The 27,027-nt window shown below is 45.8% G+C and overlaps 1 protein-coding gene across 2 annotated transcripts in view; it reads right to left on the bottom strand.

The window, feature by feature from the left end:
• NVL (nuclear VCP like) overlaps positions 1-27,027 on the bottom strand; it is a 72,097-nt gene that overhangs the window by 11,748 nt on the left and 33,322 nt on the right. Inside the window, exons 19-22 of one of the 2 annotated variants that reach the window (XM_090048023.1) lie at positions 14,390-14,496; positions 8,709-8,785; positions 4,415-4,503; positions 1,829-1,899 (exon numbers count right to left, since the gene is read on the bottom strand). In XM_090048023.1, coding sequence (XP_089904149.1) covers positions 1,829-1,899; positions 4,415-4,503; positions 8,709-8,785; positions 14,390-14,496 — 344 coding nt within the window. The remainder of the gene's footprint in view (positions 1-1,828; positions 1,900-4,414; positions 4,504-8,708; positions 8,786-14,389; positions 14,497-27,027) is intronic. The other variant, XM_090048033.1, reaches the window with a different exon arrangement.

Raw genomic sequence — 27,027 nt, 5'->3', positions numbered from 1 at the left:
AGGTGAAATTTAGGCTGGAGACAAGGAAGTACTTTCTGACTATGAGGGTGATCAAGCATTGGAACAGGCTACCTATAAAAGTTGTGGAATCTCTATCCAGGGAAATTTTCAAGAGCAGGTTGGACAGAAACTTGGCTGTTCACTCAACCTAAGTCAACAATATGATGTTCTTGTAAAAACAAAGCAAAAGAATTTGGGTCACATTAACATAAGCATGGTATGCAAGACTCGATCATGCCATCATTCTAGCCAAGACTGGTTAGGGTCCTGCTGAAGCCAGAGTCTAGTTATAGAGAAAATGGAGTGAATTCAGCGACAAGTAATTCAATGATATAAGAATTAATATGCAAACTATGAGGAAAGCTTGGCAAAACTAAGTACATTTATGGTCAGAGAAAAGAAGATTAAGCATTATAATTTTCAAGTATTTGAAAAGATACCTAAAGAAAAGGGTAAGATTTTTTCTCCTTTGCTGTGGACAGCACAATACAGGCAAAGGCTTTAAACTACAGCAAAGAAGATTTAGATCAAATCTCAGGAAAAACTTAGAAACAATGGAAAAAGCTGCCTAGCAAAGTTTGAAATCTTCTTCAAGAGATTTCAAAAGGACACTAGAGCACATTGACCTGGGAAGTTTTAGAACAAGTGCATCTGTGCAGAAGATTGGATTAGGTGACCCTCGAGGTTCTTTCCACCCCTTTGATTCTATCTCAGGTCTCCAGTTTAATATTAATAGGTCAGAACTTTTTCAGTACTTGGATGGAAAATCTCCGTAAAGCATCAGTGATACCATGACATTAATTCTATTAGGAAAATGTTTTACTGTGCCAGTAAAAATCCATCCTTTGCCCAGCTTAACCTGGTCCACACAGGACCAAACCATCTCTAAGAATGTTGCTAGAGGTTAGCACAGTTTTTTATGAATTCTAAAACAGAGACCCTAAATGGTTGAGGTCATTTTAAGTGCCACAAGATCTTTCAGAACAAGGGTGGCCAGCCTGCAGCATGTGTCCCACAAATGGCGCAGAGAGCCTGTGACACATGGCAGACAGGGGAGGAAGCAGGCAATACTGTGGCAGATAGGGGCAGGGAGCAGAAACCAAAGCAGCAGGTCTGGCAGGGAGCACAGGGCAGGGAACAGAAAGCAAAGAAGCATTTCATATAGAGCAGGGGTTCTTAACCTGGGGTCCACAGACCCCTAAGGGGTCTGTGGATAGATTTCAGGGGGTCCATGAACTTGGATGGGAAAAAAATTACATCTTTATTTTCACTACCCTCTAACTGAAATTTAGCATTTCCTTCAATTATGAATGTAGACAACAAACCACAGTAGTATTAGCAGTACCTGTGACTGTCACAAATAGAAATCACAGATATTTTCATCTCATATTACAGTTGTTGCAGATATCTCAAAATATCGTTTATGCTCATCACTACTTTGAAATTACAGTAGTTATTAGACCTGCCGCTAGATCGCACGTGATTGCAGTCTTCCTGTCTACAGACGCTCATTATTCTGAGAAGGGGTCCATAGGCTTCATCAGACTGCTAAACGGGTCCATAGCACAAAAAAGGTTAAGAACCCCTGATATAGAGGAAGGGGACCAGACTGGTACTCAGGGAGGGTGCAGGGCTTATGTTGTGGCATGCCTGCCAAAAAGTTTGATCCTTAGGTTCCCCAAATTGACCTGGATACAGGCAAATGCTGCATTCTGACTGTAATTCTCTCCAGCAATTTCTGGCAAATATAAAATTCTATGCTTCTTATCTTCAGTCTGCTTTATGCAAAGTTAAACATTACTTATTCATTCAAAATGAATATTCTTACCTTTTTTGATATAGATGCTTTCACTTTCTTAAAAGCTTCTTCAAAGTGTTTTTGTCCAATCTTGATCTCTCCTTAGAAAAAGCACACAGTACAATAACTTAATGATTAGGATTTACCCATATATAATACCACTACACACATGGACTAATACCATTTTCAAATAAATTCCAGAACAACATTAATGAAAATATTAAGATAATGAATTTCACTAACTGTACAGTCTATTATCCTCAGTGAGCCAATGGTTTCATGAACTTTGAATTTCCACAGTGTATCTAATGCAAGCTATATAAACCTGAGCAACTCCTTTGTTCCTCTCTGCATCAGTTATAGGGCATCTAAATGATGACAATACATATATTTTAATAGGACTGTTTTAGATATAGCATTGATACCCAAGGCCTCGACCAACTGTAGCATACACTGAATTCAACTAGAATTTAGAGTGATCAACACTTGAAAGTAAGGCTTAAAATGACTCACTAAAATTAAACAGAAGTTTTTCTGTGACAAAACTAGACACAATTACGGCTTCCTGGTTTCTAAGCTTGTGCTTTAACAAGACTGTGCACAGACAAGCTGTTCTACTATAAAGGGACTGCACCCTTTACACAGGCTGGCTTATACCAGCATCTTATCAGCACTTTCTGGTGCTCAAGGGATCAGGTGATTGGTTGCCCCCATTATTACCGATCCAACCTTGTATACTCTGTAGACGTATCAGGCCAGCCCTTTACCTATATCTCTATCCAAAAAAACTCTACATTAATAAATCAGTCTTAATGACCCTCCGCCACCACCTTTTGAGAGGCTTTTGTTAGCCTGCTGCTGACCACAAGAATTTCATTCTAAAAGAAGTGGGTATTGTCTTGCACTCTCATGAAAATGTCTTGTCATATACATATAATTAACATCCTCCAAAATCAAGTTGCTACACAGAATTAGTACAATAACTATCATGATACAGGTACAGTACAGTTTTATTGGACATACTGAATTAGTCAGTTATGTTTCTTCATGGAACTTTTCAGTACCTGTTCAGTACTGCATTTCATCAAGATATGTCCAGCTTCACAAGAATTCCCCACCACTGTCTTTAGTAAATATACACAGAGAGGCCTTGTGTATCTCTATCCAAAAAACCCCACATTAAATAAATCAGTGCAGTCAATTCAGGATTTCTCTGTGACAAAAGGATGGAAAAAAATCTGTCACTACTAATCAGGATTTGGGCCTAACTGTGCTAAAGATCAATAAAAACTGTAAAAAGAAAACAGAAAGAGGAAAAAGGTGGCAGTCTCTCCTTGCTTTGTAACGTCCAAGTGTTTCCTTGTTCTTTTCTACAAAATTCACATACACATACAAAGTCTGATGTCCCTCTTCCTCCTCTTGTTCATTTTAAGTTAACCAGGACAATTGCATTATTCAAATAAGAAGAAATCAAACTAAGGCTGGATCTTACTTTTAAGGCTCACCATTGTAGCATAAGTGAACAAATTCAGCAGCCTCAGTACTTATGGTAGAACAGCTACAGCACACGTTCCTTCTCACAAGCCATGAGTTAGGTGGGATGTTATTCTGCCTTTCTTGTTAAGCGTGTGTGGGTATTTCATTTTTTGTTGGCTCTTAGGTAAGGGCGTGAAGAATACATTTGAAAATAGTTTGACACACCTGCTGTAAACCAATGATGGTAGATGCCAGGAAGAGAAATAAATAGGGAATGAATCACTCTAGATATACCCTTTTCAATGCTATCCCTCTAAAACATCTGCTCCTGCCACTGTTGAAGACAGGCTATGGGGCTAGACAGATTATTGATCTGACCCAGTAGGGCACTTATGTTCTTCAAATGGGTAAGTATGGCTTTAAAACCACAAGACCCGGTATAGGGACTTCAGGTGCAGTACTTCAGACAACTTGCTGATGAAACATAGATTTCAAGTTTGTGGGATCCCTTAGTGACAGCTTTTCATTTGCATTTCTGAAAAATCAGACATTTCAGTGGGTAGAATTTGCATGGGACTGATTCATGGTCACCCTGCACCTCATCACCAAAGGTCTTAATGACTGCTGAGCACATTACGGGATTGGATTTTGCACACAGGGGATCTTAACACTATGCTTCCTCCCCACATACACACAGGAAAAAAAAATCTGTCCCCTGAGAGAAATATAATTATCAGGATTTTCCTGATCCCAGAAAGGACACTCAGCTTGTTCAAACCTAACACTTCCTGATCCAAATATACAAAATTATATACATTCAATAATTTGCTTAACATGTTGTGGTAACAGCACAGGAGTTACCTCTGAAATGCATAATTACTTTTACACTTCCTAGTCCTATCCATGCAGAATTAAATCCATTCCAGTGCACCTGTTGTATTCACCACTCTCTCCTAGAGATGATGCCTACCAAACAGTCTTACACATTGTCAACACACACTGACAACTGTTGTCATCTTAGTAAATTCCAATAGTTTAAGCAGCCTAACTTCAGAATTATCTTAAACTACTTTATAAACTTTCCCAACCTACTCATCTTCCCTTGGTTGCATTTCAACTTTTAAAAAAAGATTATCTCACCTTTCCTGCTTCTGCTCTTCTGCAAGGCCATTTCTTGCCTCAAGGCACAAATAGAAGCTTCACGCACCAGAGCGGAAAGATCTGCCCCCCTAGAGGTAGATATGGAAAGAAGGAGCTAGTTTAGGTCAGATGTCAACCAGCTGTCTGTGTGCAATGACACATACAAAAAGGCAGGAGAGTATTAAAAGACAGGATGATAATAGAACAATTGGTCAGCAGCATTTATATCTGCAAAGAGAGAGAGAACGTCCTTTCTTAAAAAAAAAAAAAAAAAGAATTACTGATGATCAGAGCAAGTACAAAGATTTACTGCTCTCAGAATAATTTATACAAATTGGGATAGGGGAGCAGAGAATGGTTAGAGAGTTTGGTACAAAAGTCACACATGCTTTTCAAACAACAGTTGGATTAGATCCATTCAAAGGATGTTATGATATCGTGTGAAAGATTATAGAGTGAATGAAGTGCATTTGATCCCGAGTAAAGCTTCTGTTGTAAGAGACACAAGAGAAAGGAATAAATGGCTTATTGACTCTTTACTGAAATGCTGCACCCACAAGATCTCTTTAATGCATCTGGATTAGCCATTTCAGATGCTAAATGGGGCTTTAAATTTACACTGCAAACATTCCCTGCCCACACAGTTATTCCCATATTATTCTGTCTACTACCCAGGCCCCAGCTCCTTTTACTCTTCCCATTGCTACCAGTTTATTTTGAGGGATTTTTGCTCATCAGTTTGCTCTTTCCAGATGTCATTCCTGCCTTCTCACCCTCTTTACAGTTCAGCTTGGCAGGGACTACCCATCACAAATCAAGCCATTGCTTGCTAGGCATTATTTCTTCCTACCTCAGAGCTAGTAAGTTATTTTTTTGCAGGGCTACCTATTGTCATGGATAAAAAAGGGGAGAGACCTGACAGACTGACTGAGAGTGAGCAAATCTAGTCATGCCGCCTCCCACACAGGTTGAGAAATCCTGATTTTACATTTAACACACTGCTACCCACAAGTTAAGTGATCAGGCCAATCTAGCAACAGTAGCAAACATCAACTTTGTTTTTAAGTTTTAAAACAAGTTCTTCACAAATCTAAAGATTGTTATATGCCACCAAATTGAAACCCATTCTTTGCTTAACCTTGTCCAAGCAGAGTCTTCAGACAACGTTATACCCTAATGTGAAATACTAGCATCCTCCTCTCATTTGAGCAGAGGCAGGAAAGAAAGCATCTGTGAACGTGAGTGCTGCCCTTCAATCTTGCAGGTGGAAGCTGGGGCAGACAGTGCAAACTTCATGTTCTGCAAATTTAATTTTGTGATTATAGCTGTAAATGAGACTTTTACAGGGCAGCGTAACCTCTATTTTGAGTTAAAACAGGCAAGAAGGGTTGGAAAGTAGTCCAATCCTGACATGGTCAGTCTATTCTGGGCATTGTGTGGCCATGCTAGATGGGGAGAAATGTATTAGAGAGACAAGGGACTCCAACACCCATGCATGGAGCCTGCTTTTCCAGTGCGTTGGAGCAGACTTGATTGAGTTTGCTGGAGCATGACAACTGATGCACTCTGGCAACCCCATGTGTCATGTGTATCAGTGTCGTCATGTTTCTCCACGCTCACAAAATGGCAGTGGCATGCTTTGAAATAAAAAACATCTGATGAGCTTTAGTTCAAAGCACCCTACTGCCATTTTTCAGTGCAGAGACAAGCAGTGATGCTGATACACGTGATGTTTGGAGGCTTTTAAGTAGTGCAACTTACTAAGCATGCCCTCCCCGCTGCTGCTTTGTGGTGTTGAGCAGCCCTAATATGCTGATGCCCTGCCCATGTTGTTGCCCCTTACTCCCAAACCACACCCCTCCAGTGCCCCTTGCTCCCAGTGCAGTCTCTTTTCCCCTCCCCGGGTGCCCCTCACTCCCAAGCTGCAGCCTCCACCCCTCTGGTGTCCCTCACTCTCAACCCACAGCCCCACTTCCCTGCTGGTGCCCCTCACTCCTGACCCACAGTCCCCCACCCCCCTGCGTCATGCTGGTGCCCCTCACTCCCAACCCACAGCCCTCTATCCCACTCAGCTCTGCTGGTGTTCCTCACTTCAGACCTGCAGCCCCCTGCTGCCAGCCAAAGGGGGCTCCCAGCTGCCCCCGTCCAGCCATGTGCAGACTACAGGATGGTGGTCTGGGGGAACCTAGTGGAAACAGCCTCCAGCATGAGGTGCATGCAGAGCACCTCATGTAGAAGCACAGGGAGTGGCTGAGGCACCACATGCTGCCCTGTGCCACCAGCTGAGGCTGGGGCTGCAGTGCAATGGAGAGGACCAACACTGTGCTCCACAGCAGCGATGTGAAGTGGAGCGTGGCTCTGGCCCAGGCCATTCTGTGGGCAGTCGGAGGAGTATGAGAGGCTCCAGGCCCTGTCCTGTCTGGGCTGGAGTGCAGTAGCTGTGACGGAGCGATTCCAGCCTCAGCACAGGCTGGAGGGAGCAGGAAAGGACGCCTGCAGCACCCCCACACCATGCTGAGGCTCCTGCACTGTGCCAGGTGGCCTGGCACCGCCCCTACGTCCATCCCCACAGCATGTGTTGGCTGCTGCGCCCCTGAGAGCACAGGCATCGACTCTGGCACCGCTGGCCTGGGCATGCAGCTACTTGGAGCCCCCAAAGGACCCCCTCCATCCCCTCCCCCTGCTGGAAGGACAGTTGCCTGCAGGCAGGCCCCACTGGCAGCAGCACAGAGCTAGGATCACTGGTAGCACCTAGCACTGTCTTAGACCTCTCAACCCCGAGATGCCTGAACACCTTCCCCACCCCTTTGTTACCTGCATGTCCTGGCCCCAGCACTCTGGACAGTCCCCAAGCCATGGCCCTCCATTCCCCTTCCCCCCCCCAACTTACCTTTATCCAGCTGCCAGAGCTACTACTACTACTACCCTGCCTGGCTGTATGCTGGCCACATACATGTGCGCACACACACACACACACACGGCACCCCATGATGCCAGTTACCCTCCCTCTGCTCCTCCCAGCCCCAAGCAGATACTTGAAGGCTGGAAGGCTGCTAGCCTGTAAGGGGGAAACTTGCAATTTCCCATGATTTTTCTCCTTTAAAGAGGAAAAGCCAATTTTTTCCTGCAGCAAACAGAAAACTTGGATCCCTGCTGATTTCAGCAGTAGGTAACAGAGGGAGAAGAGGAGGGGGAGGAGCAGGGACTCTGGCAACTGTGGTGATAAGCACCATGGGCCAGTTGACACACCTCTGAAGGCTGGATGTGGCCTGCATGGCATGTTTGATAGTGCTGCTCTAGTGCTTTCAAGAGTGAAAGTATCTGTAGTTAAACTTCTGTGCTGAGCCTATGTTCCTTGTTTGACTGCCGTGGTCTACCCAAAAGGTTTTAATAGATGTCAGAGCTACCCTAGCTAAGAGGGCACGTGTAAACAGCTGGAGCACTGGAGTTCACATTGTAGGCTCCCACTGCCAAAACAGGACATCAAGTACTTTCCCAAGGTATCTGCATTTGGGAACCCAGCAGTTTCACAGAGCTGCAACACAGTCATCATCAGTCACTACCCAGACCAAGAGGGCCCAAAAGCATATGGACTCAGGCCAGAGTTGCATTTACAACACAGTGGTGTGTGCCCAGATAGGGGAACCTGGGTCAAGTTGTAACAACCACTAGCATTCTCTTTTTACAACCACACAGCACACCAGCTGAAAGACTATTTTTGCTAGGAGGAGTCTAGCAAATTTCTTAAACTATGATTTAAATAGCTGCTTACTAATCATCTTTCTTGTTTTACTATATAAACCAGCTTTATTGCACAAGTAAGAAATGTCAAGAGCACATAGTCTTCTAAGGAAGAAGCTTATTGCCATTAGTGATAGTAAAACCCTAACAGACAATCTAATTGTTTAATGCTTTTATGGAATTGTACACATCTAGAAATTTGCAAGTGACCAACAACTGGTTGCCATCTCATGGAATTTGCCTCAGAACTACTGTATACTTAAGAATTTGTATTGTATATGTCATATCTGCAGTTTGGTGTAAACCTTATGGGAAGAGTCACAAAGGAAAGAAGAGAGATGGCACAGCTGCCTTTGCTAAGCAGTTTTTTGCAGTTGATAAAAAGTCAGGCACCTGAACATTCCTATGTAAGAAAAGGAAGTCTGTTGTATCGATAAAGTCTTACTGAATTCCTGGATAGCTTCTTTTTATTAACAATGAGGTAACACACCTTAATATAAGCCAGAGGACATTTGCTAATACAGGAATTAGAGTTACAAAAGAAGTCACTCACGTGTAACAATCACAGCGCTGATCATAAGCAATTATTTCAAGGTTTACATCAGTGTCCAATGGAGGCTGAGTACCATCCTAAGAAGTTGGCAGTGATAGAAGGGAAGAGAGAAAGACAAAAAGCCCCAAATTACTAATTCAACTACAAATAACATTGTGCTCAGGCAATAGACATCCTGAAACTACAAGAGCAGGCCTGGACACTAGTGCATCTCAAAAACAGACAAACAGAATGTACTGCATTTAAAGTAACATTTGGTGTTGACACAGTGGAGAGAACACCAAAGAATCCTACTTTGATTTTGCAATGTTCAACTTTAACTTTCTGGGGTGTTTTTTTTTTTTTTAAGAGCAATGCAAAACTAATATGTTTTAGCACATTAGTACTGACATTTAGCACAATGGTACTGACATATTTTTTCAAATATATTTCAAGGGACTTCATTGCAAACAAATCTTTGTCATGAGCTCATGGTCTAATGCAGGGGTTTCAAACATACAGCCCAGACCTGGCCTATGTAACCACTTCATCTGGCCTGCTTGTTACTAGCGGACTAGGGAAATTGGGGTCATGGCTAAGGGAACTAAGGGCTGCTGTAGAAGACGATGCTCTAAAACCCCATTGGACATGGCTGTTGGTAGCAGGCAGGCAAGTAAGGGCTATCCCAACATAGCACAGCTGCCACCACTACTTGGACTGCCTTTGCCACTGACTTCACTACTACCACTTGCCCCACAATTCAGATCTGGCCCAAGGAATAGGACAAGATGGGTCCCAGGATCTAAGGGCATGAGCAGGTACAACAAAATTAGCAGATGGTCAACTACTGATCAAAACTTCATCTCTGGTAGAAAGAGGGAGACCATCTCTGGCTGAAATACGGCAAGTGAGATAAAGTTGCATGGAGGTGAGGAAGGCAGGATGCAAAAGGTGACTAGAAAGAGACAAAGACTGATCAGGAATGAATCCTATATAGAGCATAAGAAACAGATGGTGGGACAGGGGAAAAGCAGAGACAGGAACAAGGCCCAAGTTTGGAGTGCCTTTAGGACAGAAAAAGCTTTAACCTAGAAAGGAGGAAAGCAAAATAACTTTAAATTTAATATTTTTCTGCTCACTGACAAGTTAAGCATTTGCAGGCCAGACAGACACAGCTTTATGTTATTATGATAAAGGTTTTCCCTATTGTTTCATATGCAAAGCAGGATGTTTGCCACCTGTGCTGAGGCTGCACCAGGCATGCAGTTTTAGGTTTCATTAGTACTGTTGCTTTACAACTTGCATGGGTTCATTGAAATTGAGGCCTTACAAAATAGCACTCTGCTTACCCCTACCTTTCTTACTCTTAGGGGCTCCTCTCCTAAATTCCTCACTGATCTTTTTTCTTACAAAGATGCCAGTTTGTAAACACCCACTTTTACTGTGAATAACCCTGTCTTCTCCCTTAACACATACCACTTGTGCTATGGCTTTTACTCTCTAAGCCCCCACTGTACTCCAGCCACAAAACAACTGTTGGGCCCCATGTTCTGCCCGTGAAAATGAGGAGGGGCAGCCGCCCTGAATTCAGCATGTCCCTAATTATGCAACCCTACAATTTATATGACAAGTCTGCTCCAAGGACAGTTCACTATGTGCCTTTAATCCATTGTTTTCTGGAAAGTCTGCCTCTGAAAGCTCATCTTCATGTAATGCAGGGGTGTCCAACCTTTTTTAATGTGGAGCCGGATCATGAACCTTTTATCACGCAGTGGGCCAGCGAGCCATATTCATATTTTATCACCCAGCAGGCCATACATTAGACAAGCCTGAAATAAGGCAAAGCTGGCATAAAACCCCACCTGTGCTCATCTAGTGACAAACTACTGCAAATGATGTTCTGGACCAGCCATCCCAACAGCTGGGGACCCCCTTCTGCCTACTACGACCACCATTTGAAGGCAACCCCATGAGATATTTGACAGCCCTGTTAAAATATGTGACCAAAGTGATGTAGCCGGTGCTCTCATGCAGGCCAAGGGGCCGCCTATGCCACTGCTTCCCCAGGCCTTGCCCACACCAGCAACACTGCTGCCCGAAGTCTTGGTAGCGCTCGGGCAAATGCGGCTGGGGCCCAACCAACGCGTGAGACGTGGGACGGCGGAACTGAGGGAGCAAAGCTGGTTCCCAGCCAGAAGGGTCTCAGGCCTGGTCTGCCCAGGGCAGCTCCTGGCAGGGGAAGGCCTCAGGGGAACACGGGCTGCTCTGCTCCTCTGCGCTTCCCTGTGGCGAAGGCAATCAGCCCCCGGGAGAGCACAGGCAGCCGCCATGGCAGGAGAGCAGCACCCGGCCCAGCCACAGGGAGCAACAATCCCCCATCTCCCTCCAGGCTGCCCCCGAGCAGTGCAGCCCCATGAGCTGGCGCTGCCCAAGGGTGGCCAGAGCAAGGCAGCTGCTGCACTGCAGCCCCTCGCCTGCTTGGTTGCATGGACCCCATTCACCATGGTGCTGCGAGCCCGGAGCATGGGACCTGGCGGACACCAGCTCCTGCCACCTTGCCCCAGAGAGGTCATGACAGGAGGCCGAGGCCCCCCCGGGGCTGCCCTGCGACTGCCTGCACTGGGCACCATGCCCTGTTCCCGTCCCGCGACTGCTGAGCCCGGCAGGTCCCAGGAGGCAGGCGGGACGCTGGGGGCAAGGGGCTGAACCGGAAACAAGTAAAAGTGGGCGCTGTTCCCAGCTTGTCCCATCAGGTGTGGCCAGGGCAGCCCCATGCCGCACAGCCCTCGGGGCAGTGGCAGGACCCTGCTCATGTGATGTGGGAGGTCATGCAAACCTGACCCCGCGGGGGTGAGCAGCTCCCCTCCCCTCCCCCACCTGCCTGTCCCAAGCGAGGGGCCTCAGAGAGGCCCGCAGGCAGTATGTTGAACAAGCCTGATGTAATGTAACCAGCAACTGAAGGCTTAAAGAAGAAACACCCAGGAGTTCTACAGTACGTAATACCACCTACTGCAAAGAGGTGACACAGATGCTATTTTGTCCAACTTCAGCTCATGTTACACAACGTCCAACTTTTGCCTAAGAACTTTCAGGTCGTCTTTATCGGTATCAAAAAAGGAAAAAAACCAACCCATTTTTAAAAGACACTTTGCAGGTAATCTTCAAAAGAACCTTTTATAATCGTAATTTCAGTCCATAATCAGTCCTCCCAAAAGACTGACAAACATTATGTGTTACAAAAACCTCCAAGCTTTTTCATCGTTAATTATTGGCTTTTGGAGATTATTAGAGATAGCCTTTTAATCTTTAAAATGGCAAATTCCTCCACCAGTAGTAACAAACTCACATGCTCAATGTTATTTCCATGATGCTGTAATGTGAAATTTGTTCAAGGCAAATCAGGCATCCCAAGTCCTTGCATAACTTAATGTATCTCTGTATTGTGTCTGACTATTAATAGGGTCTTATCAAAATTCTATTATTAACAAAACATTTTTAAATTTTATTTATTATCCTTTATACAGTTTAAAGCAGGAGTGTCCAACCTTTTTGAATGTGGGGCCAGATCACAAAATTTTTATCACCCAGTGGGCCAGCAAGCCATATTCAAAGACCTCACAGGAAGTGGTATCATATCAGGAAGTGATGTCACATGACCTTTGACACCAATGAAGTTGCAGGAAGTGACAATGAAATGGGTCTGGAAATGTGCCTAGGGAAATTGTGGTTTTCAGAAAGTATGTATGTTTGGTATAGCTTAGGACATCATTTTTCTGTGCAGGGGGTTGGACTAGATTAGGGATGCCCAGCTGACTACCTGCAGGCCACATGTGGCTCACAAAGGGCCAAGATGTCACCCACAGTCTACATGGGGTCTGCAGCAGTTAATATATAGGGCATGGGCCTGGGCAGCCACCTCTCCCACTGCTGTGCAAGGGAGAAAGGCCTGAGTGGGGGGAGGAGTGATCCATGTCCTGCTAATGTAGCCTGCATGGCTGAGAATGGGGGTCTGCATGCTGCTGGAGCAGCCTGTGCTGTGAGTAGAACTGTGAGTGTACAATTTCTATTTAATTAACCACAATGACCATGTTACCTCCTGTTACTGATTAACTGTTTTCTTCTAAAATTAAGATCACAGTAAAGTTAAATACCTGCTTATAACACCAAGGGACGTCCTTGATTTAGCAAAACATCCTTTTTTTCAAGGATGAATGCAGCTGGAGCCATAAGGGGAAGTTTGTGCTATCCATTTCTGCCAACATAAAGTGTGTACAAGTGTCCTTTACTAACTTGATCATGGTCATTGTGGTTAATTAACTAGAAATTGTAGGCATATACTGCAGAGAGGTGGAAGAGATCTCAAGGATAAACTAGTCTAGGGCTGTTCAGATCTGGTGAGGCTGTGGCCCCCAGATGACACCAGCATGTGTTGCACAGACTGCACGGGTGGGCCCCTAGGACCCCCTCATTACATGGGCTGCTCCAGCGGCATGCAGACCCCCATCCTCAGTTATGCAAGCTACATTAGCAGGATCTGAACTGCCAAGGAGGCGGCTGGATGTAGAGCGCCTCTGGGCTGGGCTCCTCCTGCCTCCCGCCTAACCCAGCTCCAGCAACGGTGTGCCCTGCAGCCCCAGCCCGTCCCTGACGCACCCCCAGCTCCGTGTGGGAACTTACCTGGTGCCTCCATCCACCATGCATGTGGGCAGGGCACGGGCCATGCTGCAGCTCCCCCGGCCATGTGCCAGGAGCAAGGGGTGGAGCCAGAGGAGAAGTTGCAGGTGCTGTCCCCAGCTTGTCCAGTCAGGTGCGGCTGGGGCAGCCCTGTGCTGTGCAGCCCTCGGGGAGTGGTGGAGGGACCCGGCTCACATGATGAGCTCAGCTCTGCTGAGCAGCTCCCCTCCCCTCCCCTCACTGCCAGCTGGGGCCCGCAGGCCAGCCCTGCCCGCCTTGCCTCGCCACTGCTCCACCGTGTTGGACAAGCCTGGTTTAAAGCAAATTTCCATTGGAGTGGTCTTTAAGAGTTTCTTACACATTATTCGGTCCTGAGAATCTCAATCCCTCCTCTGGACCTAAAATAGTTGCCTTTTTCACAGCTTAAGAAAATGCCATGGGACGCTTTTCCAGAGCCTATACTCGGGGCCTCAGAGTCTTAACAGTAGGAAGCAATAGAATCCAGAGCTCATACAAGGAAAAGAGTGCCACAGATGAGATTCACAGTGAAAAAAATAAATTAATTTTCTCCTTAATTACTTGATTCTGCAACCCACACCCACATGACTCATCAATCTTAATGGGAATTTGTACAGAAATACTGCTGGACAACACATGTATTTGGGATTTGTGCATCAAGATTCAAAATTCTACATTCAAACATTTTGTCAGGCCCAGTAGATATAAGAAAGTCTTCTCTGCATGTTTCCCATCGAGCTATGACTTATCTTATTATACTTGTCCAAATTTTGACCATTTTCTGTTATAATGCTTGTGTAGAGAAGTTCCTATTGTCACTCATAACAGCTGATTTCTGTCAGCCCTTACAACCCTGTAAACAATTGTTTGGCTGAATTTTATTGATTCAACCAAACTTAGTTATTTTATCACGCTTCACTGTATATGGGCCTGCAATTCTTCTCTGGCTTTAGTTTGTATTGCACCATCCCACTCAACTTCAAGATAAGCGTTTTTTTCCAATTACTTACTTTAGTGATAGTCTTCAAAATGGCAAATCGATCTGCAGGAGGTGGCAAACCCACATAGAGTGTTTTATCCAGTCTGCCAGGTCGCAAGATTGCTGGATCAATTATATCTGACAGGAGAAAGAAAAAACAGTTTATGTATTAGATGCAGTATTAGCCAACATTTGAAGCTCTGAGAGCTAAGAACAGTTACTAAATAATTTTTGTTTCCGTCAGATAGATCTCCTCACTGCCTGGTTCACTCACAAGCCTGGTATGACACAAGACTCGCCCTGAACTGCCAGCTGATAGATGCAGACAAATCTTTCTTAACAGCAAGTATTCAATGAACATTCATCTATCATACTTACTATGGCTGAGCAAGAAATTCCATGCAAATTCACAGCATGAAGAATATTTTAATTTGCTCTACTGGGGAAGGGGAGGAGGTGGCAGGCAGGAGAGTTCTCTCTAAATCAAGTGTTGTGACAATGTCTAAAAAATCTATATAAAAGATGCACCCGAGTGAAGTGTAGCTATCTACATAAAAAAGGTTGTTTTTTTTTTTTATAAGAAGTTTAATTTTCACTGAATTAACTGTAGTAGCGTAGCCTTCCTTCTTGATAATTCTCTCCGTTAAAACATGAACATACAAACTTTTTTCAGAGTGTTAATTAGCTGTGGAGCAGAAGTGTACACATGGGCAGTTACTGCAGACAAGTGGTCATATTCTAAGTCTCCACTCCATTTTATTTCACAGTAGTATATCCATGTGTCCTTGTCCCATGGCAGAGAAAATTGTATATCCATAAGTTTGAAAAATAAATGCTTGGTCCTCTGCAAACATATACCATTCACTTCTTACCGGAAGAAGACAGAGAAACAAAAATTTAAAAAAAAAACCTGCTGTATTCTTCTTTTTCTTTTAGAAGTGCCAACAACAAATCAGGTCCTCCTCTGAGATATAGTAGCTGTGCTGTTTTTAAATTGAGGAGGCAGAAACAATTCCTACTAGCCATTGTTATTGGTCGAAAGTTCAGGAAAACTATCTCCACTACTCAATAAATAGTTCTCCCACTTTTCTTAAGACACAAACATATTTCAGTTCATGTCTTTGGCCACATACAGATATTCCATTTGTCCCAAGAGAAAGAGCAAACCCTGTCTCCCAGCACAAACAAGCATTCAAGGGATTTCTTGCAGATTACTGGCTCTTTCACAATAAATTAGATTGGGTAACTCAAAAGAAAATTTCTCTCTTCCCAATCCAAACTGAAGGTCTATATACACTTCTCTCAGGTAAAGAGGACACCTACTATCCCAAAGTCCTTTGCTCTCACTCCCTTCTAGAGGGGGAGGGAAGGAAAGCACTGGCTCACTGATAGCCTGCCCAGAGGCAAGCTGTCAGGGAGCCCTATGGGGGGCCCTTCCATAAAAAAATTATCCCCCCCCCCCATCAGTCAGCTGATTGGTGGCAGAAGGGGATTCACCTGCAATGGAAAACCTCTAAGAAGTAGTTCCCCCAGCGAGAGAATGCCCCCCCTCTGGCCATTCTTCTGCCACATTCTGACAGCAAGGCTCTTCTGCCAATCAGCTGATTAGTGTGTGGGGTGGGGAGCAGGGTGGTGTAGAGGGCATTCTCTGGGCTGCCTGTGGCAGCTGGTGTCAATTAAGCTAAAGAACAGTATTGGCATAAGAACAAAATGGATACAAACTTGTATTTAGTCTGGAAATTTAAAAATATTCTTATAGACCTGCGAGGTTCTAGAGCTAAAACCGATCTTGTTGTCAAACTTGTTACATAGTTGGTAGGGTCGGAAGGGACCTGAGCAGATCATCAAGTCTGACCCCCTGCCATGGCAGGAAAGAGTACTGGGGTCAAACGACCCCGGCAAAGTGTTCGTCCAGCCTCCTCTTAAAGATCCCCAAGGTAGGAGCCAGCACCACTTCGCTTGGAAGTTGGTTCCAGATCCTAGCTGTCCTGACTGTGAAGTAGCGCCTCCTGATGTCTAGTATGAATCTACCCTCTGCCAGCTTGTGACCATTATTCCTGGTCACTCATGGTAGTGCTTGGGGGGAAACAGGGACTCCCCCAATGCCTACTGGTCCCCCCTGACTAGTTTGTAATAGGCCACTAGATCCCCCCTTAGCCTTCTCTTGTGAAGGCTGAACAGGTTCAGGTCCTGTAGCCTCTCCTTGTAGGGCCTGCCCTGCTGCCCCCAATCATGAGGATGGCCCTCCTCTGGACCCTCTCCATGTTGTCCACATCCGTCTTGAAGTGCAGTGCCCAGAACTGGATGCAGTACTCCAGCTGTGGCCTGACCAGTGTCGCATAGAGAGGATCACCTCCCTGGACCTGCTCGAGATGGATCTGTGGATGCATGACAAGGTGCAGTTGGCCTTCCTGACTGCATCCTCACACTGCTGGCCCATGTTCATCTTGGCATCAATAGTGATTCCAAGATCCTTTTCTGCCTCTGCACTGATGAGAAGGGATTTCCCCAGCCTGTAGGTATGCTGCTGGTTCTTTCTCCCCAGGTGCATCACGTTGCACTTGTCTGCGTTGAGTCTCATCCTATTCTCACCCGCCCACCCCTGTAACCTGTCTAGGTCTGATTGTAGCCTATTCCTTCCTTCTAGCATGCCCACATCCCCCCACATCTTCATGTTGTCAGCAAATTTGAACAGGGTGCTTTTTACTCCCTCATCCATGTCACTAATGAAGATGTTGAACAGTGCAGGCCCGAAGACCAAGCCCTGGGGGACCCCACTGCCCACATCCCTCCAGGCTGAAAGTGACCCATCCACCGCCACTCTCTGGGTGCGGCCCTCCAGCTAGTTGGCGACCCATTTGACTGAGCAGGTGTCAACACTACAGTCCCCCAGTTTTTTTAATGAGAACGGGGTGAGAGACAGTGTCGACGGCCTTCCAAAGGTCCAGGAAGACTATGTCCACTGCTACCCCTGCTTCTAAAGATTTTGTGACCTGGCTGTAGAAGGCCACCAGGTTGGTCTGACAGGACCTGCCTCTGATGAACCTGTGTTGGTTGCCCCTATCCATAACCTTCCCCACCAGCCCCTCTTGGACGTGCACCAGGATAATTCTCTCAAAAAGCTTCCCCAGGATCAAGGTAAGACTTAGTATTTAGTTTGGAAATTAAAAAAATATTCCTATAAAGCTGTGAGGTTCTGGAGCTAAAACCAGTCTTGTTTGGCTTGCAGGTTTGCATACTGTGTTCTGAGCACAAAGGGTGTGAGATTGAGGCTGGGTGTGAGCACAGGCTCATCTGGGGGGTGGCTGTGAGGAAATTTTAACACTGGAACAGGTTACCGAGAGAGGTGGTGGAAGCTCCATCCTTGGATGTTTTCAATACCCAGCTAGATAGCTTTGGCTGGGATGATCTAATTAGGGCAGGTCCTGCTTTGAGCAGGGGTTGGACTAGATGACCTCCTGAGGTCCCTTCCAACCCTAACCTTTATGATTTTAAGTCTTCCAGTCAGTTAGGCTTTTTACCCCCATGCCTCTACTTTTAAGATCATAAACTTATCACGTTCTAAGGAGATTGTATGATATAGTGCCTGTACTGGACTCAAGGAAGCATGTTTTCCTGTTGTAGTTCTTGACTTTGACCAAAATCATGGAGGGATAGATTTCAGATTGATGTATTAACTTCCCTCTTGATCAGGGAAATTAAGAGTTAACTTATAGGACTAGTGTCACTAATTGTTGTTCTTGTTCTAGACATAGTGCTATACATCAGCATTTATCTTTTTTCTGGCACAAACACACTTCACAGTTACAACATATGCACTTATGTAATATTTTTCCCTGTAACTAATAAACATTCACCAAATGACAATAAGTCCTTCCTATAAAAATCAGATCTGGTTTCAGTGTACCAGGTACCATAAAATGTACATAACAAGTGAGACTAGTCACTGCATCTTCCTTCTTAATGAAAGATATGATAATTGTATCATATAGATATCTACATGAAATTGTAAAAGTGTTTTGCAATTAGATGAAATGTAACATTTTTCTTACACAGAAAAAGTTCTTTCAATTTAATAGGCAGGAGACAGAGGCACAAGGTGAGTGACCTTTTCATAGATAGCCACTAAGTTAATGACAAACTCTAGGGGCATGTCCACATATGTAGGCATGTGCACTTGCAGCAGCTCAAATAGAAGCAGTACAAATTTGAGCTGGGGCTTTTTGCCTTAGCACACATGCCCAGACATGTACTTTGGTGTGGGGCAAATTGGGCCACTTGGGGCAAAATAACCCTGCCTGGCTTCTCTCGGATCTGCAGCCAGGGGGAGCTAGAGGCTGGGGGCAGCATTTGTGCTGGCCCCAGCAGTATAAAAACCTGCCTTGGCAAGTAGCTCAGGGCTACTCACAGGAGCTCCTGGGGCCTGGCCAATTGGTACCTGGGGACACTACCCCTTGTGCCAGCTGGACTTGGTGAAGCAGCCCTGAGAGTTCCCTGCACCCTTTACCCACTGCAGGAGTCTGGCAGGGGAGCTGCTGCCTGGCTGTGACCTGCGACAGCATGTGGCCCCAAGGCTGCATGCCTGCCAGACCCAGATGGGGACTGCATGGCCATTAGAGGCATCTGCACCTCTAGGCTAGCTGCCAGTGGGCTGTGGCTGCAGAGTTGGCCTTTATGTGGCACTATTGCCATGTGTGCCACCACCCAGCCATCTAGGCAGCTATTGCCCAGAAGATATTCTCAGTGTGGTGGCCTGCTTTGAACTGTCAAAGCATGTCCTCCTGGCCCCAAGTGGCCAGGAGATCAACCACCTCCATCTGGGTCCCAGGTGTGGGCTCTGAGCAGGTTCCTCTGCCTGGGTCCTGCCACTTGCCTCACTAGCAGGAGTTCCGGTGTTCCACAGCTCAAGGTCTGCCCCCTTCCCTCCTCTCCCCCCAGGGCCACAGCCCCCCCAGAGGGCCACAGCCCCTCACCCAGCCCTAGACCCCATGATCATCCCCCCATCCGGTTCAGCCCCCAAACTGCTCCCCCTCCTGACCCCAGCATCCCCCACACTCACTGGCTTTAGCAGAGGTCATCTTGGCCACTGGGGCCTCATGGCAGACCCTCCCTCCCCCATGCGGCACGAGGCAGTGGGGATCAGCCTCAGCTGCCTGGTAACCATGGTGCCACATTGCATGGGTGTGGCCTGGCTCAGCAGGGTGCTCTGCAGCACCGCACACTGTCGGGCTGCTTGGGCTGAGCAGTGACAGACTCAGGTGACAGCCAGAGCATCTCTGAGCTGCCAGGCAGCGCGCAGCACCCTGCACTCGTGCGATACAGCAGTGCAGATGCCAGGCAGGCAGGGCTGAGCCCTGCTGCCTTGTGCCGCGTGGGGAAGGGGCTGTGCTACAAGGTCCCAAGTGGCCCTGACGGCTGCTGCTGGAGCCAGTGAGTGTGGGCTGTATAGGGGGAGGGTGGGGCCAGGTGGGAAAGCTATCAGGAGCTGGGGAAATGAGCAGGGGTCCCACCCATGGTCCCCCCCCCCCATACTTACCCATCAGGAGCCCAGGTCCAGGTCCCTGCAGCCTGCACCGCTGCTTGCTCCGCACAGGCAGGCAGCATGCTTCAGCATCAGGGCAAGGGCCAGCCATAGAGATGCTCTGGCTGGCTACCAGAGAGCGTCTCTGTGGAGGACCTGAGCTCCAGTTGCCTCAGGGTATGGTCCAGGACTGTGCCCTGTCAGGCTTTTTTCTCCTGGGGTATTTTTTGATACCTGGATGTCCAGGGATCAAATTTTGCCCCCTTGCTGCAAATATGCAGCACTGAGAATGTTTTTTTTGTTTTCGCACGTGTCTTGTAGCATCTCAAAGGGGTTTGAGATGCTGCAAGAGGCACATGTGTGCTTGTCTGGATGCACCTTAGGAGTTCAATTTGAGTTTTATATTTGTGTACCCTACCTTTTAGACTGTGCTGCTGGTTACCCCTTTTTCAACTACTGGCTTTGAAACAGTCCCAAGAACATAAATGATTATAGCACTGAAATAGGGGGTGGGGAAAAATTAAAAACGCTCAAACACTCCCAGAGCTGTTGTTGCTCAGTATTTCTTCCATTACTTTGGGATGTTACACCTTCCCAGAAGGAAATACAAACCATCCCACTCCATCTAGACTACAGTGGCACTTGCACAGCAGCAAGCACAACAGCTCAGCATTTACACAAGTAGCTGATGTGAAATTTCAAAAAAGGCTGTAGATTAAAATTTAACACACATTAAAATGAAACTGAGAAATTACTCATTATCACAGAAGCATCTTTCAGAGCCTGTTGTTATATCTCACGATGCGTGAGAACCAAATGATGCACGAGACCCGTCCGCTAATTAATTCTCCCAAAGGCAAGCACCTAAAGCTTCTGAGGGAGGAATTTGGAAATTGTTTACTTTCTTTGTTCTCTGACATGGTTAACACTACTGTGATATCTTATAAGGAATTATTTGCGAGATGTGAAGAAGATTCTTGAGGGCATCTGTCTACCCAGTTGGGCGTTTTTAAGGATTTGGGACAGAAACTCTGTAGAAACTGGTTTCATTTCTGATTTTGTTAGTTCTCCCCCAGGAGCACAAGGTCTTTCGTCTCTGTGTCCTACTTTGTTGCAGATACTGATATATACATGCTTATCATTAGGGCTGTGGGAAACAATACTGTTTCGCTTCAATTCTGTTTCGCCATTTGGACAGGACCGTGTTTGGTATTGAGATTAGTTTCAAAAGCATTGTTCCATTTTGTTTAGTTGAAACTGTTTCGCTATTTTGCCCATAGGCTATAATGGGGAAGCATGAAACAGCCTATAACTTTGACATTTTTGGCACATTTTGATGAAAACAACAGGCATGGTAGGCCCTGTTGAGACCACAAAGTCTGCCAGTTTTTAAGGAGCACTGCATCCAGTTTTGGGCTCCACAATTCAAAACGGATGTAGAAAAGCTTGAGAGAGTGCAGAGGAGAGCCACACACATGATCAGAGGCCAGGAAAACAGAGCTTACGATGAGAGGCTGAGAGCTATAGGACTCTTCAGCCTGGAAAAGCGCAGGCTAAGGGGTGATCTGGTGGCCACCTATAAGTTTATCAGGGGTGCTCACCAGGATCTGGGGGAACGTCTGTTCACCAGAGCGCCCCAGAGGATGACAAGGTCAAACGGTCACAAATTCTTTCAGGACCGTTTCAGGCTGGGCATAAGGAAGACTTCTTTACTGTCTGAGCCCCCAAGGTCTGGAACAGTCTGCTGCCAGAGGTGGTTCAAGCACTTACTTTGAACACCTTCAAGAGAAATTTGGATGTGTATCTTGCTAGGATCCTATGATCCCTGCTGACTTCCTGCCCCTGGGGCAGGGGGCTGGACTTGATGGTCCGCCGAGGTACCTTCCAGCCCAAATGTCTATGAATCTATGACAGGTGCAGGGATTTATGGGAAACTGCATCTCAAGCTGCTGACAAGCAAAATGCACATGTGACTTTGCGTGTGTTAAGATGTGCCCTCACTGCGGCTGGGGCCTCTACACAACATAGTAGTGTGCCCCAATGAGGTCTCCTCCTCCCCTACAGCCTCATCTTGGTCCACCACTTCAAATAACAGGTCATAACTGAGTGAGCACCACAGTAGCACCAGCAGCATTCCAGGCAGCCAAACAATCACAGTCTATGAAGTCCTTCCACCCCTCTTCCCCCTCCCTCTCCTTTGTTTCCTTGCAGGCAAGCCCAGCTTCAACCTCAAAACATTTCAGAAATTTCAAAATGTTTTGACTGCCCTCATTTCATTTTAAGGCCGTTTCGAAGCCCTTTGTTTCGATTTCAAAATGAGTCAAGACAGCATCAAAACAAAACAGCTGGTGACCTTTCACACAGCCCTACTTACCATCACTTGTAGCTAAACTCTTATATAGCCGTGTCCAAAGATCATACTATCATTTTCAGCTGACTAGATTCTAACCACTCCTTGCAGATAGTGATCAGACTTTGGTTATTCACATTTTGGTCACTTCTAAACAGGATTGCAGCAATGCAATATACCTGGCCATAAAGTCCAGCACTTTATACCACAATGAAGGAGACTGTATGATATAGTGCAATATACCTGGCCATAAAGCCCGTCGCTTGCAAAAAAACTCTAGTAAGTTTGCAACACTGCAACACAGGCAGAGCAAACCTATCCCCTGCTTTCTACAACAGCTTCCCATAGATTTGCAAATCAAGGCTTGGTATTGGCTCTTATCTTCAAGGCTTCCCATGGCTTGGGCTTAGATATCTAAACCACAGCTAAAAGCTCCAGCTTTTCTGTGTAAAAAGCTTTAAAAGCTTTTCTGTGCAGTATACAGAATATTCAAGGATTGGTTTAAAGCACTTCCATGAGAATTCAGGACCATCACAAACTAAAACCCATTTTGTTCCCACTGCACAGGTGTGCACACATACGTGCACCACCCACAAAATTCTAATCACAAGAAACAGCCTACTACCCGTCCCTTTTTCCCTTGGAGCAAGATTTTTGTTGTTTAGTGGTTTATCAGAGATCAGAGTAGTTTTTTTTCCTTTGGATACAAATGTACTTAAAGCAAACAGATTTATCAAATAAACAAGCAGGTCATGTGTATATGCTAGCTAAAAGGAACAAAAATCATCAGAACCACGACCAAGATGACTTGAGCTAAATTATTTTGCAAGTTTTCCTTTCAAATTTTATTGGAGGAACAGCAATGACAATAAGTGCAAAAGAAGAGTTGAAATCAATTTGATGTTAAGTGAAGCTTGTACTGTGACACAAGTGTGTAGTGCTCTATCCAAATTTTAGTTTATTTTCTCCACAGAAAGTTCCTATCAAAATGTGAAGCACAACTGTGTGGATTTCTTAAAAGCAGTTGGTGAACAACATACTACCATTCATTATTGCCTTTCTAAAGTTTCTGTGTGAGAGATTTCTGGGTTCAGAGGGGAGTGAAAATGACAGGAACACCATACAGCACCAAACTCTACAATGCATTTTGCAGAATCCAGGAATATTAGAAACCCCAATACCCAAGATTCTTGGCATTAATATACACCAAGACTGGGGGGGAGGGGGAAGGGAAGCTGCAGTTGAGTAAAGTCACAGAATATCTCAGCTCTAACATTTATAGGATTTATGCTTCCCTTTCCAATTTTTTTTTTGTAAGACTGGGGTATCTAAAAGCTAAATCCCATTTAGATAAATTAGATGTTTGACTTGAATTAAATCTCTTACCCTTTATGTGCGGAACCAAAATGGGGTTGGGGTTCTGTATTCTTGCTATTATGAAAATAATTTAGCCAGAGTCCATAAAGGTCTGGATTTCTGCAACAAGTCCTCAAACATCCTATTTTTGTGGACAAGCTAAAGCCTGTTTTGGAACTTCTACAACAAAGCCACAGCCACTGTAGATTTCACAATAAAGGTGAAGGAGCAATGACAGTGCCTGGTCCCTTCTCTTCCAGAGAATGTTGAGAATTGGGCAACTTGCAAGTGCTTTATATTTCCAAGTCTTCATAAAAGGAGTTCAGCATTTGACTTGTAGTCCAGTCATTAACAATTAGCTGTGCAAGATAACCAGAAATTCCACTCTTCTTTTTATTTAATTTATTATCCTCTTGGGGATATTCTCCGATATTGCTGCAGCCTGTTTCACTCACTAACAAAGTTTGCAGTTATCAAGATAGTTTTTGACACATTGTCAACTGGAAATTTGGAAACAGCTCAAGTTCTTTTATGGATTACTGGCAGCACTGGCAATATTAAGGATGCAAATACCAATGACTGTCCACGTACCTGTGCTTCCATGCTTCAAAGAAGCATATTATAAGCCATCTATGACATCTCATTTGCTGTCAAGTGAAATTTCAGGTCTCCCCAGGTCTCTATGCTGGTGTCTCCTTCCACAGTCTTAAGTCAAGTCAAGTCTATACCAAAAAGGCTGGCTGGCATAATTACATGCATTAGGGCCGTGATGAAAAAAAACAAACACTCCAATCCACTGCAGCCATGCCAGCAAGAGTCTTCCGTTGAGAAATACAACTCACACCAGCAAAATTATTTTTCTTCCTAGTACAGTCTGTTTTATTCAGGGAAGTGGTTTAATTAGTAAAGCACTGGAAGAAGAAAGTAAAGCATTGGAACAAGCTACCCAAAGAGGTTGTGGAATCTCTATCCTTGCTGGTTTTTAAGATCCAGGCAGACAAAGCCTTGGCTGGGAACCAGTCGGGGCTGGTTCTGCTTTGAGCAGGGGGTTGGACTAGATGACTTCCTGAGGTCTGTTCCAATTGTAATTTTCTGATTTTATGAATTATGTCAGCATAAATCTTATTTTGACACTAGAAGCTGCACTTGGGAACTTTGGTAGTCACAGGGCACATCTACACATGCACTTCAAGGAGCATTAAAGCATCACAAGAAACCCATGCTAGCTAATGCGCATTAAAATTGACTAATTTGCTTTTTCTTAGTACCTTACAATGGAGGTACTAAATTTAATGTGCATTACTTAAAGCCAAGGCATCCCTGACTATGAGGGGGAACTTGCGTGCCACATAGCAGCTGCCAACAAAGTTGACATCATAGACTATCCGGACTATATGAGCCCCGCTGTTGATCATGAATCTGTGGATGAGCTTGCCCTGCCCAATGAGCCACCCCGCACCAGGCAGTTCATGGCCACCATGATCTGTCTTGCCATGTGGAACTCATCCATCACCTCTGCTTGAAGCAGAGCCCACCAACACCCTGACTGATTGCACCAGTGCCCTGTGAGGGAGATGATCATGCCCTGTGGAGGAATGATCTCCACCACGACTGCTCCAGCTGTCCAAGGTGAAGTGTAAAGCTACCTGTGGCCCTGCCTTCTGCAGCTCCTCCCTCAAGTACTCCCTGCATGCCTCATACAGGGAGGGCACTACCATCCTGCTAAAGGTAGTGTGTACGGACACTTGGTAGGATGGGGCCCCGAGTGCCATGAGCCACCTGAACCCTGGCCACTCAACAAAAGGAGCAGGGCTGGCCATCCAGAGCAAGCATGTCCCCCATGCTCTGGGTGGCCCCGCTCATCCTTGCAACACCCCCCCCCCACTTTGTCTGTGGCTTTCCCCCACCGCTCCAGGGTGGCCTGCCTCTGCTTTGTGGGGACGGGAACTTTTTTTGGGGGCATGCTCCCACCAGTGCCAGGCTGAGGAGGAACAAGGGCAAGGGGGTGCTGCCTCCGGAGATGCAGCAACATCGCTTTGGTAGTGAAGTATTTTACCCTGTTGCCCTCCTGATCTGCCTTTGGTAGTGCTAGCAGGTAGCATACCTGGGATCATCTGCCACCACAGAATGATCCCACATTCCACACACCCTGCTTCTGGGTTGAGGCTGGGGATCCCGCCTTATCCCCCTCCTCAGCAGGAAGCAGTACAACAACAGGGGAAGCTGAGCCACTTTCCCCCACAAACCTCTTCTGAGGTGCCTTCCGGAGAAGGAGACCTGCCTCTAGAGGAATTTTGAGAGGTGTGGAACACAAACTCGGACTCCCCCCATCCCCAGAATTTCCCTGGCTATGGCACTCTGCTCTCCCGCTTCCAGATCCAGTTTCTCCTCTGGCACTGGGAGGCTAATGCTGGGAGACGAGATGAAAGGGGGGTGGAAGAGACCATCATGCTGGTGGCCATTTCTGATGTTAGTAGAGGTGGTGCAGGGACAGGTACTGCTCCCACCTCCCTTCTCCCAGTGGCAGCAGAAGACTTATCACTACCAGGAAAGAGAGTGTGTCTGTTTGGGGGAGGGTGGGACACTTGCAGCTCTTCCCCTACCCTCTCTAGCCCCTCCCCCTCCCCTGCCAGAAGACCTGGCACCTGCTTTTCCAGCATGCTTCATAAATGTTTGCTGTGCTGGAAAATGTATGCATTTAATATACATGTGTGTGTTACTTCTCAGCCTCTTGAATGCTCAGTTCAAGTGTAGTATTGTATGTGTGTTTAAGTAAAATGTATGTGCTTTCCTACACAGTGATGGATGACACACTGCCAGGGAAAAACACAGCTTTCTTTTTTTAGCTTAGTCCTTCCTGCAGTACTTTGAAACTCTTGTCAAGCAAAAGATCACTTTCCTTAAGTCTTCTTAAATTCTGTGGACACAATATCCATTCACTGATGGGGCTGTTGCACTTAGCTGAAAGTGAGCACATCCTCCCTACCCAATAAATACTGCTAAAATGGTGGAAACAGATCAATAATATGGGAGTTAAGTAACTTAGAAATAAACCAATGCTTCTGAGTTACACCACCCCACGTGGCTAACCTTTCAGGCCCAGAGTACAATAGGAGGGGAAAAAAAATACACTTGAAGTTGCATATTCCTTTGTAGACGAGACAAGGTAGTCGTACACATTTATCAAAACATTTTTTACTATACCTGCTTGGATCAAAGATGAGGATTTTTTTCCTCCTTTCAACATAGGAAAATAAACCTCCTGGTCTTAAATTCCAGTATGGCCCAGGGACAGGTGGTGGCTGCAGCCTGGGGTGGCTTGTGGAGCAGGGGGAACACAGGGGAGATTGACCAGTGCATGGTTCAGGGGGAGTGCAGGCAGGAGGTGTGTGGCAGGGGAACTGCAAGGAAGACTACACAGCAACAGAGAAGCCACAGCTGC

The sequence above is a fragment of the Crocodylus siamensis genome, chromosome 1, assembly GCF_052110815.1.
Source record: "Crocodylus siamensis isolate JL-2025a chromosome 1, ASM5211081v1, whole genome shotgun sequence".
In the NCBI taxonomy this organism is placed as follows: domain Eukaryota; kingdom Metazoa; phylum Chordata; order Crocodylia; family Crocodylidae; genus Crocodylus; species Crocodylus siamensis.
This window is presented reverse-complemented; position numbering and strand designations above follow the sequence as displayed.